We start from the raw sequence: 14,781 nt of genomic DNA, 5'->3' as shown, positions 1-14,781 counted from the left end.
TTGGCCGCCTCTGATTGGACAGCGCGACGCATCAACAGGCAGAAAGTGTAAAAGTACAAAATGTGTTAAGTGAGCTGAAACAGTAAAGATCAGATTCAATGCAATATTTATCAACGAACAACTTAAAGTTAATATAATAGTGTACTTTATATTATAATCAAGCATGTCAAGCCTACCGTCACTGTGTAACCTGTCTCTCTGATTAGAATTGTAAACTAACTCAAGCAGTAGATCACTTCACTCATGGTTCTTTTGCTAGCCCTGGTGCTCGGCTTAGGTTTCAGTTTGCAGTGGCTGTGTCGAGACATGTTATGCTTTGCAATAAAAAAAACATTGGTACAAAGCAAGCCCATTCACATTTTTATGCTGATAAGAGAATTACAATGGTTTTTCATGTGACAAAAATGTGCGATTAAATTGCGATTAATCGCGAGTTAACTATGACAGTCGCGACATTAATCGCGATTAAATATTTTAATCGCTTGACAGCACTACTAAAAATAAATAAATTAAGCTTCAGTTCTAAATTTAAACTTACTAAAGCAATAAAGTTATGTTTAATGTAAGGTGGTAAGGTAGCAGTTGTGGATTTTATACAACTTTATTGGATAAAATAACATTTAATTCAACTCTGTAGAGCTGCTGTACATTTCCATAAACTGAGTTTTTATCTTTGTAGAATTTCATGTCATTTGTTTTTACCTCAAGAACGTCTTTGCGTGTTGGATATGGATTATAGATTAATTAGAAACTTTATAGATTTTCAAGCTTTTATTATTATTACTGTTATTGTTATTTTATTACTTCAGGATTTCTTCCTCAGCTAGCTTGCTAAGAATGCTTGCTAATTCGATAAAGCTAGCAAAAATGCTAGCAAAAACAATTTTTAAATGCTAATATGTGTGCTAGCCAGTGAAGCAACAATGGGTGTACTTTTTGTTTTGTATATAAATTACATATAAATGATAATTATTTTTAAAAATCCTTATTATTATTTTTTTACTTCAGGATGTCTTCCTTCAGCTAGCTTGCTAAAATATTGGCAAATTCTAGCTACACAGCTAACAGTGTGAAGAAATACTAGATAATGCTAATGCCTGCTGGCCAGAGAAACTACAATAAAGGTCTTATGATTAGCTTTAACACGGTATTAGAATATTTTAATACATTAATTCCTTTACATTCAAATCCCCCATGTGTATTATATATATATATATATATATATATATATATATATATATATATATATATATATATATATATATATAAATAAAATATGAAAAAGACTAATAAAGTTTGTCTATAAACAGTTGTTATGCTGTGCTATGAACACTAGAGGGCGCTGTAGCGATATCGGGTTTGGAAAGTCACTGAGGAAAAAAAACACGAAGAAGAAGCGCCCCAGTAACAGTCGCATTTTATGAGCGTCATTGCTAGTGTCAAACGGCTGGCTATCTTAAATAAAGTGCACTAAGAAGAGTGTAGAAGGGCGTTATTTCACGCCCTGTGTAGTTCACTCATATAGGAAGTGAACATGCATTTGGGATTCAGATTGTATCGTTTGAAACGCAGGGACAAGAAAGCTAATTTATACAACGATGCGAGTTAAATAAATAAAAAGTAAGCCGTGTCTTTATATAGTTTAATTAAAATTTAGCCATGAAATCAGATGTGGAGGAGTTAATGCCCAGACTTTTACCCGTGGAGCCATGCGATGGAGCAGATGAAGAATATAATGTGAACGAACCACCGAGAAACCCGAAGGAGTATCTCAGACAGGTTCAGTAAGTGTGCCGCTTTCACAGGTGGAGCGATACGATGACGCAATAAACCGGTATCACGGTGTTCACTGTATCACGGTATCTCAAAATCAGAAAGCTGTTAAAACTATCGATTTGTGTGGTTATTTTAACGTGTTGAGTTGAAAATCTTCCTGGTTGAAATGTTACGTTTTTTTGTTTCGATTGTATTAATGGACTCTATTTTTATTTTTTATTGTAAAATTAAAGGTAGACTGCCTTTCAGATTTTTCAAGTGTAGGTCATAAAAAGAATTTTCCCTGACACCCAGTTACTTTTGTTTAGTGGACCGAAAGCTACTGAATTCGAATCACAGATTTCCAATTTTATTGTTTTTTTATTTTTTAAATATATAAATAGAACAAGTAATGAATTGAGGACCACGTGGCTGTAAATTCTTCGCCATTTTTTTTCCTGCTTCACCATGACCCAATTCAAGATGCTACGTGATGGGATTTCCCTGTTTGCGCAAGGCATTGTGGGATACAAATTTGAAACAGGAGAGAAAAATGGTGGACGTGAGTGTGCGAATGAAACGTGAAAGATCGACTACAGTAACGGAAAGCGAGATGAAAAGACGTTATGTTGTGAAGGAAAGGAAATGCAGGACCAAACTAATAAATATCGGCGGTCAGCGAGCACCTCGGTGTGATCAGCTGTTCGTTTAGCGACAGAATGATGGAACTGTCAGTGCACGGTCAAGGTAAACCTGTAGATGGTGGTAATGCAACACTGTGAATGCCAGCTGCCGTAAAACCCAAAGGAAGAAGAAGGTAAACCTGCGCATGCGCACACAGACTTCCTCTGCCTGCTTGACTGCTCGAAGCGAGCGATTTCATGCACACTATTTGCTCGGGTATCCTCTCAAATTAAATAACTTCCCAGCCACAGAATGGCTGTTTTTTTTTTTTTTAAATATATATAGATATTACAGAAATAAGCATGTATCACATGGACCAAATTTCAGAGGGAACTAAATTTCACCAATTTTATGAAATCGGAAGGCCGTCTAGCTTTAAAAATAATAATAAAAAATGTATCACGGCATCTCTGTTATTTGTAGACTTCATGCTTTGTTCAACTTAAACTATTCATCCGCTATATTTTATATTGATTATAAGAACATTACGACCATTTAAGTTGAAAAATGTCCATTGCATAATCAGACCTGATACTATTGCTTTGTATTGACTTGGGTCTTCCTGACTAAACCCTAATTCCTAAATTCTAACCACGAACATTAACATATAATTATGAATGTACAGTTCATGGGTTAATTCTCTTTAGACAATGATAGAATAATGATTGTCATTACAGACGGGAAGCATCGCTTTGCCCGGATGTCGTCGTGGCTCAGATCGATCCGAGGAAACTGAAGAAAAACCAATCTGTAAATGTTTCTGTAAGTGTAATAGTGAAACAGTGCAGTGTTTCAATATGCTAATTGATTTAGAACATCAAAAACAGTCCGTGTGTGTGTTGGTGCAGGTGTCGGAGTGTCCTGCTGCACCGCAGGGTTTCTCTCCCAGCCTGCAATGGCAACAGCAACAAGTCAGCAACTTCTCTCAAATCCGACAGGTCTGTCATTTTCACCTTCTTGAACTTCCAAAGCGGTATTTTTACATACTGGCTTTGAAGTTGGGAATAAATGATTTTGTTAAAAATATGATTTTATTTTAAATAATCACCTGTGTATTTATACTAAAAGTCAATTATCCACTTCAGGCTCGGTGAATAATAACCTCGACTTTGTCTCGATTATTATTCACCAACAGTCACCTCACCTTCAGCAAATAATTGTTAAATAACAGCAGCTCTGACGTTTGTGGTGTAGCTGCAACCCACAGGTTCATATTAATGCCCTCGTTCTAACATATAATAATTTCTGTAGTAACAGTGTGTTATCTTTCAGTGTGTAATCATTGGCATGGTGAAATTTCCTCTAAGGAGAGACGTGTTTATGTAACATTTATGGAAGGAGTCTCCAGTGTCAGCACTTTGTATCAGTCAGACGTGAAGTTGTAGCTTCTCTGACATCTTCAGGACAGATGAGTTTATGCTTCTTTGCAGTTTGTCAGTAACCTGACAAGCTGTGTTTTTTTTGTTTTGTTTTGGTCTTAACAAAATAAGAGAGAGAAAAGATTAGATTAGATAAAACTTTATTGAAAAGAGCGACTGGCGAGAGAACGAAGCCGTTATGTCCTGTTAAAAACAGTCCTCTTAAAAGCTGCTATAACATAAGTGAGAACAGGAACTAACTTGTTTTACAAACAGTCCACAATATTAAATGTAACTATAAATCAATCAAAAGTATCTGTTGTTCATTAATAAATAAAAATCATAACTGTTGGCAGATGTTTGGTGACGTGCTGTTGCAGGAAAATAACACTACGTTCAGACTGCAACCTGAAACGACCCATATCCGATTTGTTGTGAAATCCGATTTTTTTGTTAGGCCGTTCACATTACCAATTATATGAGACTTGTATGCGATCTCCTACACTACGTTCACACTGCAAGGCTTAATGCTCAATTCCGATTTTTTTGTGAAATCCGATTTTTTTGTGAGGTCGTTCACATTAACAAATATATGCGACTTGTATGTGATCCTCAGTATGAACGAAAAGCGACCTAAAAGTGTTCCGCATGCGCATTGCAGGATACGACGACGTCACATGCAGTGAGCATGGCCAGTGTTTACGGAAGTAACCTAAAGTTTCCTGTGTATGACAGTAGCCAGCATGGAGTACCTGGCGATGATGCAGTTGTTGTTGCGATGGAGCCAGAACATGCACAATAGCCTGATGTTAAGGAGGAGGTTGAGAAGGAAGAGGGCAAGGGTTTTGGCTCAGGCGTTCTGCGGGGTAGTGACTGCAACCTCCGTTCAAAGGAACATCAAAGCCATGTTGTTGTAACTTTTTTTGAGAGACCCGCCGCCTACTTCAGCGCAGAATAGTGACGTTTGCGGCTTGTTGATGACGTGTAAGTCGGATGAATGCGACCTGGCGGTTCAGACTGAAGTCGCATATGAAAAGATCGGATAGGAATCGGAATTAGGACCACATATCCAAACGGCCTGGGTCGGATTTGAAAAAATCGGATCTGTGTCATTCATATTGTCAATAAAAGATCGGATACAGGTCACATATGGGCGAAAAAATCAGATTTGAGTCACTAAAGCCTGCAGTGTGAACGTAGTGCAATATGAACGGAAAACGACCCAAAAGTGTCCCGCATGCGCAAATTGACATGTAATAAGCACATGTACGTAATACGTAAACAAAAAAAAAAAGCGCACTCTTCATGTTTAATGATTTTTTGTTTGTTTAATTATCTGGTTAGTGTTAAAGTGTGAGATCTCGTGTGTGTTTTTGTTTCTGAACTGAAATGAAAATGTGTAGCCTGGTAACGAGGGTTGACTCCTAAATGTCTCTCTAATTTCTGTATAAGTGCACTACATGTTACTAGGAAGTAATGGATTTTTAAACTCTATATAGTGCACTCGAGCTTCAGTAGGCAGTCATTTGGGATACGGCCGCTGTATTACCAAACTCTTAATTCAGGCTTAATAATTTGCACATATTTATTTCGTCATATTAATAAACTTTTTCTATATTTTTATAAATATTTATTTAGATTGTTTAATGCCAGCTGAATTCTGCAACTTCTCTCAGCGCTGGCTCAAGGTGCAGAAACACCAGTGCAGTTTGCTATGGAGATGAGGCGAGACCTGGCGATGTGGTTTTTGTGGTGGTGGCGGAACTCACACAATAATCTGATTAATGTGGGCAGCAGACTAATGAGACCGAAGGTGTCAAATTACTGGAAATTTCCAGAACAATCTTATAATCTTGTAATACAGGATGGTTTAAGTTATAAATCAGTTATAGAAACTGTTTTATTTAATCAGGCTAACAGATCAACATCCAGGTCCCTACCAAATCCACCATTAGCTTGATCAATTCTATAAAAGTCTATTTAAATTCTGAAAACTGTACAAATGTTGTTGTTTTCCACCAAAGAGGCGGGATTAGCCAACGCAGAATAGTGACGTTTGTCTCTTGTTGATGATGTGTAGGTCGCATGAATGCGACCTGTCCGGTCAGACTGCAGTCGCATGTGAAAATAACGGATATGCATCGGAATTAGGACCACATATCCAAGCGGCCTGGGTCGCATGTGAAAAAATCGGATCTGTGTCGTTCAGATTGTCAATAACAAATCGGATACAGGTCGCATATGGGCAAAAAAATCGGATATGGGTCGTTTCAGGGTGCAGTCTGAACGTAGTCTAAGTAAGTTAGGTGTGGTAACAGTAACTCCATGTCATCACACCAGCGTTGCTCCTGATTTTTCTCCACCAATTTGACCTCAGGTTTTTTTTTTTTTTTCTGTTTCAGAGCGTCTCCAAACACCGGCAGCATTGGAAAGCCCAGTTTCTGGATGACAACGTTATCATGGTGAGAAATGAAATGTGTAGTGGATATAAATAAATAAATAAATACATACACACTCTGCTTTAACCACAGACTTGCTTTATCAGAATACATACTGTAGTTACCGATTTTTGTGTTACAGCACGCAATAAGACCTTAAGTACAGTTTACCAGTTCAAGTATCTTGGTGCTATGCTTGATCCAACCCTCTCTTGGAATGACCATACTGACCACATTTCTGGCAAAATCTCATCTCAGTTGGGCATGTTACAGAAAGCCAGTGAGATCATCCCTCGTGAGGCTTGTATCACTTTATCGAACGCCATGATGCATGTCCTGTTTGATTACTGTACTATTCAGCTGTCTGGACTGGTTGTGGAAAAACCAATCACGACTTTGGTAAAACTTCAAAGGTGTGCAGTCAGTATTCTCGAGGATTGCAAAATCCAACAGCATGAAATCAGTCGCGTTCTCAGTTGGCCATCTTTAGAATCTCGCAGGAAATATCAAATTCGCCTACAAATTTTCAAGTGCCTAAATGGCCTTGTGCCTGCTTGTTTTTTACATGACTTTTGCTACTCGTGTGATTTCTACGCACACAATACTCGAAATAAAGATCTCCGCTTGCCCCGTGCTAAAATTAAGTATCAGAGTTCTTTTTGCTTAAATGGGGCTAAAGTGTGGAACAAACTTCCAAGTAGTTTGAGAAAGGAAGCATCATTCCCTAAATTCAAGAAAAGTCTCAGACTTCATTTGTGTAGTTAGTTTGTATACATGTGTACTCATAGCAAGAAGGTCCGGGTTCGAGCCCCGTGGCCGGCGAGGGCCTTTCTGTGTGGAGTTTGCATGTTCTCCCTGTGTCCGCGTGGGTTTCCTCCGGGTGCTCCGGTTTCCCCCACAGTCCAAAGACATGCAGGTTAGGTTAACTGGTGACTCTAAATTGAGCGTAGGTGTGAATGTGAGTGTGAATGGTTGTCTGTGTCTATGTGTCAGCCCTGCGATGACCTGGCGACTTGTCCAGGGTGTACCCCGCCTTTCGCCCGTAGTCAGCTGGGATAGGCTCCAGCTTGCCTGCGACCCTGTAGAAGGATAAAGCGGCTAGAGATAATGGATGGGTGGATATTCACATATTTCTATACCTTTTTTTAGGTGTTTGTATAGTTATATTACAAGCCTCCTTTTAAACCAGCCTTAGCTGAATTGGAGTACCTGTTTAAATCTCATCTCATCTCATTATCTGTAGCCGCTTTATCCTTCTACAGGGTCGCAGGCAAGCTGGAGCCTATCCCAGCTGACTACGGGCGAAAGGCGGGGTACACCCTGGACAAGTCGCCAGGTCATCACAGGGCTGACACATAGACACAGACAACCATTCACACTCACATTCACACCTACGCTCAATTTAGAGTCACCAGTTAACCTAACCTGCATGTCTTTGGACTGTGGGGGAAACCGGAGCACCCGGAGGAAACCCACGCGGACACGGGGAGAACATGCAAACTCCGCACAGAAAGGCCCTCGCCGGCCCTGGGGCTCGAACCCAGGACCTTCTTGCTGTGAGGCGACAGCGCTAACCACTACACCACCGTGCCGCCCACCTGTTTAAATATCGTTGATAAATGAATAAAATAATAAATAGTATACATATAAGATGTAGTAGTAATAATAATGAAGATACCTCAAGTCTAGATGAAAGATCCAAGTAGATGTTTCCATCACTATAGCAACCATTGGGAACCAAAACTTTTATTTGTTCATCCCCTCACCTGCACAGCCTGCTAAACAAACATTCACAAAATAACCTGGAACTAAAAAAACACCAATTTTTTTTCTGTCTCCAGCCCAAAGCAGATGATGAAGACGGATGGAAGAGATTTTGTTTGGGTGTAAATATTTATCTGAATGTTACGCAATGTGAAGGAGACACACAGAGTCCGGGACTCGATTATGTGAAGGTGTGAGAGCACACACACACACACACTGCAGTTAGATATGAGTTTGTATATGTATGTAATGCTTTATAGCCAAACTAATCAATATAAGAAAAAACTTTCTGCAACAGATACAGTTAAAAGCTTGAAATTATTAAAACCGTCTAGAAATACTTTTAATACTTTGAATATTTGTGTTATAATAATCTCGGCGTCAAATATTAGACAAATGCGACTTTATTTGAATTGGTTATAAATCATGTTTGCGATGTGTCGTATCAGTCTATCATGAACAAGGAAGAGAAATTCGTCACTGATTCTTTCCGTTCGCTCCCTCAGCTCGGCTTCCCTCCGTTCCTCAGCATCGTCAGCAAACTCAATCAGGTAACCTGAACACAAGTCCTTAACAATCGTCTTACTCTGAGCCGTGTAAAATCTGTAATGATGTGTATACCTGAGCCTGAGTGCAGTGCTGTTGGATTATTAATGTCTGATTTGATTTGTTTGAATGATGAATCATTTGGTGTCGTTCTGCTCTGTTCCTCAGTCCACCGTATCGTTCGTGCTCGAGTACCTCGTCAGTTGGTTTGAAGAGAACAACTTTGTTCCACAGCTGGTTTGTAAACATGCGTCACAAATGACATTTTTATATCACAGTATATTTTACACGCAATTTTATTTCGGCTTGTTTGTGAAAAGTTTATTTTGAAGAATGATTCGGATGAAGATGAGACTTTTGTAGGCATCAAGGGAAAAGTTGACAATCTTAAACATGGTTTTGTTTTCTGGATTTTAGTGTTAGATAAATTAACCTCATCTCGGGGAAAAATAAACTTTAGTGAGTAATAAACTCGGTACAAAAATAAACTTTAGTCAATATATTTGCAGTACAGGAAATGTTTATCTTTGTATATTGCTGTATATCGTATAGCCAGTTTTAGTAAATTATAGTTTTTTGTTTTTTTTTGTTGAGTAGTGTTTAAAGGATATGGGACATGGATTTTTTTCTGGGTATAATTATGTATAAAGGACATAAGAAATGCCATCTAAATCACTGCAGGGCGTCAAAAATGTGAAAATCATCACATTATTCAACTTTTTTATACATCAGCGTAAAACAATGATTCGTTAATGAGCTAGGTGGTCACGTGACCCGTGATGTCACAAAAACTTTCCAAGGAGCCAGCGCTTGGGAATCTAATGTAAACAGGTTACCGAAATGGACACCATCGACAGTGACATTCCCGATGTTTCACAGAGATGTGAAGTTAGACCCTATCAATTCGAACCGATAGCTGGAAATTCACATGAACATGGATCTTGTCTTTACTCTGACGGGTCAGATGATTCTGAGGGTGAGAGTTCATTCAATCCCCATGAAACTGAAAGCGGTCGGCTAGATAACACATCCTGGTAAGTTAAAAACAATTCTGCTCAAAGGCTAATGATCTGTTGAAAGAAGTGTTATTTTTGTATCATACATTGAAAGTTCATCATAGATCTAGCTAAAGTCTGTTGCAAGCTAGTTTTTTTTTTTGCTGATATTTTTCGAGATTGATTGAGATACAATGCTTCCAGAGTCCGAGATGAAAACATTCAAAATGGCGAAACGAGTCAGGATTATGATAATCAATAATTGATACACCCAAAATTATAATACTAATCCTTACCTCGGCTTTCAGTCGCTTAGCGAATGCACCTCGGCATTTTTCCGCATGAGGCCCATGGTAAAACCACACTTCCAGGAGGGGCTGCCGTCTGCCTCCCAAGCCGGCCGAGAGCGCTCCTCGTCGGGCACAGCCAGGCGGGCGAATGCCCTGGTCCGTCCGCCCTGTCTAAAAAATAATGGTACAACTCCGAGTGAAGGTATCAATGCGCTGCCGAAGCGCGCAGAAGGTGTTAGTACGCCTGTCATTATAGTGCCGACTTTCCATAGCATAGAAAATCGCCACGTTTCAATTTGTGTAACTGAACTTTGTTTCATGTCACTGGTCATATAAACCTATGTAAACAGGAAAAACGTGGAAGAGTTTGGTCGCATCTAACTACAGCCCCAAAAAATACCATTGGCCATACTGAGCCTAGCTACATTGCTAACAGGAGTGGCAGCGCGTCTGACTGACTGGGAGGTCGCAATACACCATGATGTTCAATGTACGTTAAACACTCTAAAAACGAAACAATTTTCTTGTCATCCAAGACACAAAAACTATTTTGTCACATTCGTCATCATCACGATTCACACTTCTCCATATTCATCTACCCGCTTGTGCTGTACCCGAAAGTTTTTGTGACGTATGATCACGTGACAGCGGCTCTTCCGGTTGTAAAATATGCATATCGGAGCTCGAGCAGAAATGCCATATAATCATCACGAATATAACGATTTTGCTGAATTTAATAGATAATTTTGTATTTGTTGATGCAATTATTTCATATTTTTAATGGAAAGAAACTGATATAGCGTGCATTTATGTTTCATGTCCCATGTCCTTTAAATTAGGCTGGATGATAATATTAGGTGTGTGTGTGCGTGCACGTGTGTATTCACAGGGAAGATGGCTTTATGCTTTACTGGCGTGTCTTGAAAAACCTCTACTCCCTGAAGCACATTCGCTCATCAGACAGCTGGCGAGGAGATGCTCTGTAGTGCGGGCTCACCTGGTACACACACACACACACACACATGCACGCTAAATAGTCCTCTATACATGGTGTGTGTGTGTTTCCTTGTACACTTCATTTATAGAGAGGAAATAAATAAAATCTTTGCGTCTTCTGTTCCAGGAGAATAAAGATGATGAGCGTTTATCACCGCTGAACCTGATGATCTGTATTGTAGCAAGGTAACTAACATGCTAACATCACAGCTAGGCGCCTACCCCGGGACACAATCATATCATAATTACCCAGAATAAAGCCATAAGAACCTTATCAACAATATACCCAAATAGGTTTTGTGTAACTTATCTACAGCGCCCTCCACAATTATTGGCACCCCTCGTTATGTTCTTAGGCTTCTAATAAATTCATTTTTTTTTTAAAATAATATAGGACAACAATGCAAAAAAAGAGAAAAATCCAACCATTTATTCAGTGGGGAAAAAAAATCCCACATTAAGAAATAATTCTTTTACATGAAATCATGTGTGCCACAATTATTGGCACCCCTGATGTTAATACTTTGTACAACTCCCTTTTGCCAACAAGACAGCACTTAATATTCTCCTGTAACATTTCACAAAATGGGAGAATACAGAGAGAGGGATCTTTGACCATTCCTCTTTGCACAATCTCTCTAAATCATCCAGAGTCCTGGGTCCTCTCTTATGCGCACTACTCTTCAGCTCACCCCACAGGTTTTCAATTAGGTTGAGGTCTGGGGACTGAGATGGCCATGGGAGGAGCTTGATTTTGTGGCTGGTGAGCCATTTTTGTGTAGATTTGGCCACATGTTTAGGGTCATTATCTTGCAGAAAGACCCAGTGACGACCCATCTTCAGCTTTCGGGCAGAGGCCACCAGATTTTGATTTAAAATGTCCAGGTATTTCAAAGAGTTCATGATGCCATGCACCCTAATAAGGTTCCCGGGGCCTTTGGAAGAGAAACAGGCCCACAGCATCACCGATCCTCCCCCATACTTCACAGTGGGCATGAGGTGCTTTTCCGCATACTCATCTTTTGTGATGTATTAGTGTTTGTTGCCAAAAAGCTCTATCTTGGTCTCATCTGACCAAAGCACACAGTCCCAGTTGAAGTCCCAGTTCCGCTTAGCGAACTCCAGACGTTTACGTTTATGCTTGTAAGTGAGAAAAAGCTTTTTCCGTGCATGCCTCCCAAACAGCTTGTTGGCATGTAGATAGCGCCTGATGGTTGTTTTGGAGACTCTGTGACCCCAAGATGCTACTCTTTGATGCGATTCTCTAACAGTGAACTTTGGAGAACTTTTTACTCCTCTTACCATCCTCCTCACTGTGCGTGGTGGCAAGATAAACTTGCATCCTCATCCAGGCTTGTTTGCCACTGTTCCAGTTGTTTTAAACTTCTTGATGATTCCTCTGACTGTAGATATGGGCAGGTGTAGGCGAGTAGCTATTGTAGCCATTGCCTGACTTATGAAGGTCGACACACATCTGCCTTACTTGAATGGTGTGCTCTCTTGTCTTTCCCATGTTGACGAGTGGATAAGAGAAATAGGCCTCTGTGTCACATCATACTTATACCTCAGGGAAACAGGATGTGATGAATTACTAATTAAAGGTTCCTAGATAGTCTGATCAACTTTATAAACTACAGTAGAAATGACAAACGCTTCAATTACATTTACTGTATTTTCTAGGAATTGTTATGGGCGCCAATAATTGTGGAACAGGTGATTTTATGAAAAATAATTATTTCTTAGTCAGGGATTTTTTTTTAATTTCACTTGAGTTAAGGGTTACATTTTTCTACAATTTTCAGTGTGAGATTATGCTTCTGCAATAAAAATTGAATTTATTTTAAGGCTTTTAACACATCTTAACCGGGGTGCCAATAATTGTGGAGGGCGCTGTATTAAATCATTTGAGTTGCTCTTACACTTGGAAAAGAAATCTCTTTTTCAAATTCATTCTGGCGGCACGGTGGTGTAGTGGTTAGCACTGTCGCCTTACAGCAAGAAGGTCCGGGTTCGAGCCCCGTGGCCGGCGAGGGCCTTTCTGTGCGGAGTTTGCATGTTCTCTCCGTGTCCGTGTGGGTTTCCTCCGGGTGCTCCGGTTTCCCCCACAGTCCAAAGACATAACTGGTGACTCTAAGCCCATGTTTACATTAGACCGTATCAGCGGATCATCAGATTAACGTTTTTAAAACTATTAGCGTGCACACAGCAACACCAATACACGATTTGCGTGCACACAGCAATGCCAATACACGGATACGCTCGGGCCGGCTCCGCAGGCATCCTGCGCTCCAAATCACTCCGCCCTGAACAGCGAGTGCCCTCTGGAGGGTGCGCACTCCGGCCCTGCGCAGCTCACACAGCGCGCGAATGAAGTGCACAAGCTGTGATTCGGGACTGAGCCGCTGTGTGTGTGATCTCAGCGCATATCACTTACCACTTGCAAGTGGAAGGATGGCAAGCCTAAAGACAATCATAACTACACAATGGGCAGTATTTGCATCAGTATTTGCAGTATTTTCATACTTTTATACTCTTTTTAATGAAAGGTGATACAAGGCGGAAGTCCGCGCCGTTTTTCAGCAGTCGTGTCACATGACCAACGCCAGCGAATCAGGAAGGTGGATGTCACAGTGACGTTGTCCAATGAGACACCAGCTAGAGCTCAGCACAGCGTATCCGCGTATTCTCAATGTTTACACAGCACCGGAGCTGACACGATCTGGATTGAATACGTGGACGCTGGCGGATTCCCGTTTCCCGGCGTTTCCAGGCGGTTTAATGTAAACGGACAGTGCATCCGTGAAGAAAACGAGACAGATACGGTCTAATGTAAACGTAGCCTTAGCGTAGGTGTGAATGTGAGTGTGAATGGTTGTCTGTGTCTATGTGTCAGCCCTGTGATGACCTGGCGACTTGTCCAGGGTGTACCCCGCCTTTCGCCCGTAGTCAGCTGGGATAGGCTCCAGCTTGCCTGCGACCCTGTAGGACAGGATAAAGCGGCTAGAGATAATGAGATGAGATGAGATTCTTATCTCACAGTTAAGGATTTGTCTCAGGAACACAAACGTTCTTCCCTTCTAATAACAATATTCTCAGTATCAGACTATATAAGATATAATCATACAGTGTATATAACTGATTATTGGCACATGACTCATCACTGTTTGTATTTTCTGGATGTTGTATGTACAAATATACATTGTTTTGTTTGTTGTTCTTGTTTTTTTATTTTATTTTAAAGGTATTTTGAACAAAATGATTTGGCTGACAAAGAGTGAAGACAGAGCTGAAGATGATGCCCGAGCTTCTGGACGCAACTTTTTTTGTTTTGTTCACTTTTGTATTTGCTTGTGTGGAGGGTGGAAAAAAGAAATTCAGAATAGTTTCTGACATCCAACCTTCAGTCTCACTTTTTTTTTTTTTTGCCAGTATTCTGGCTTTCATTCAAAATGATGACTGTGATTACTTGATCAATGTATAAAGGTTAAAAAAAATTGTATGGAAATAAATGTCTTACATTAACACTTTAGAGTCAGATTTATTTTCTTTTTCTCTCGTACTATTTTTGTTTAATGTTCAAACTCCATATCATTCATTTCATATTGACTGATTTGTGTTTATACATAAAATATGAAACAGAATTACACACTGTTGCATAATTTTTAACATGTTAATGTACACGCGCAGTTTATTAGTATAATAATACTATTAATTATTAGTGGTTCTCTTTTTTGTAATTTCCTGTAATAATTATAGATTTATAATGATTCAATAAGTAATCTGTAGATTTTTTTGGTCGATTATAATTTGTTGTCATACATACTTTGATCATTCTTCCTCTTATTATTAATAAAAATAAAAAAATAGTATTTCACTTCCTCCATTACTGGTCGTTAAGCAGAAACGGCGCCCGTTTGACCCACCCATCAACTTTTAACTAAAAGTTCTATTGGTT

At 39.7% G+C, this 14,781-nt stretch overlaps 1 protein-coding gene across 1 annotated transcript; it reads left to right on the top strand.

Moving 5' to 3' along the window:
• The first annotated feature begins 1,502 nt into the window (after positions 1-1,502).
• gemin2 (gem (nuclear organelle) associated protein 2) lies at positions 1,503-14,350 on the top strand. The gene is made up of 10 exons (XM_060932963.1): positions 1,503-1,784; positions 3,117-3,201; positions 3,288-3,377; positions 6,200-6,259; positions 8,077-8,190; positions 8,506-8,550; positions 8,714-8,782; positions 10,720-10,830; positions 10,954-11,012; positions 14,068-14,350. The coding sequence occupies exons 1-10, from the start codon at positions 1,660-1,662 to the stop codon at positions 14,102-14,104; spliced, it is 795 nt and encodes a 264-aa protein (XP_060788946.1). The 5' UTR covers positions 1,503-1,659; the 3' UTR covers positions 14,105-14,350.
• The last annotated feature ends 431 nt before the right edge of the window (positions 14,351-14,781 follow it).

The sequence above is a fragment of the Neoarius graeffei genome, chromosome 11 (genome assembly GCF_027579695.1).
Source record: "Neoarius graeffei isolate fNeoGra1 chromosome 11, fNeoGra1.pri, whole genome shotgun sequence".
Classification (NCBI taxonomy): domain Eukaryota; kingdom Metazoa; phylum Chordata; class Actinopteri; order Siluriformes; family Ariidae; genus Neoarius; species Neoarius graeffei.
Note: the sequence above shows the minus strand (reverse complement) of the source record. Positions and strands in the feature narration are given on the sequence as shown.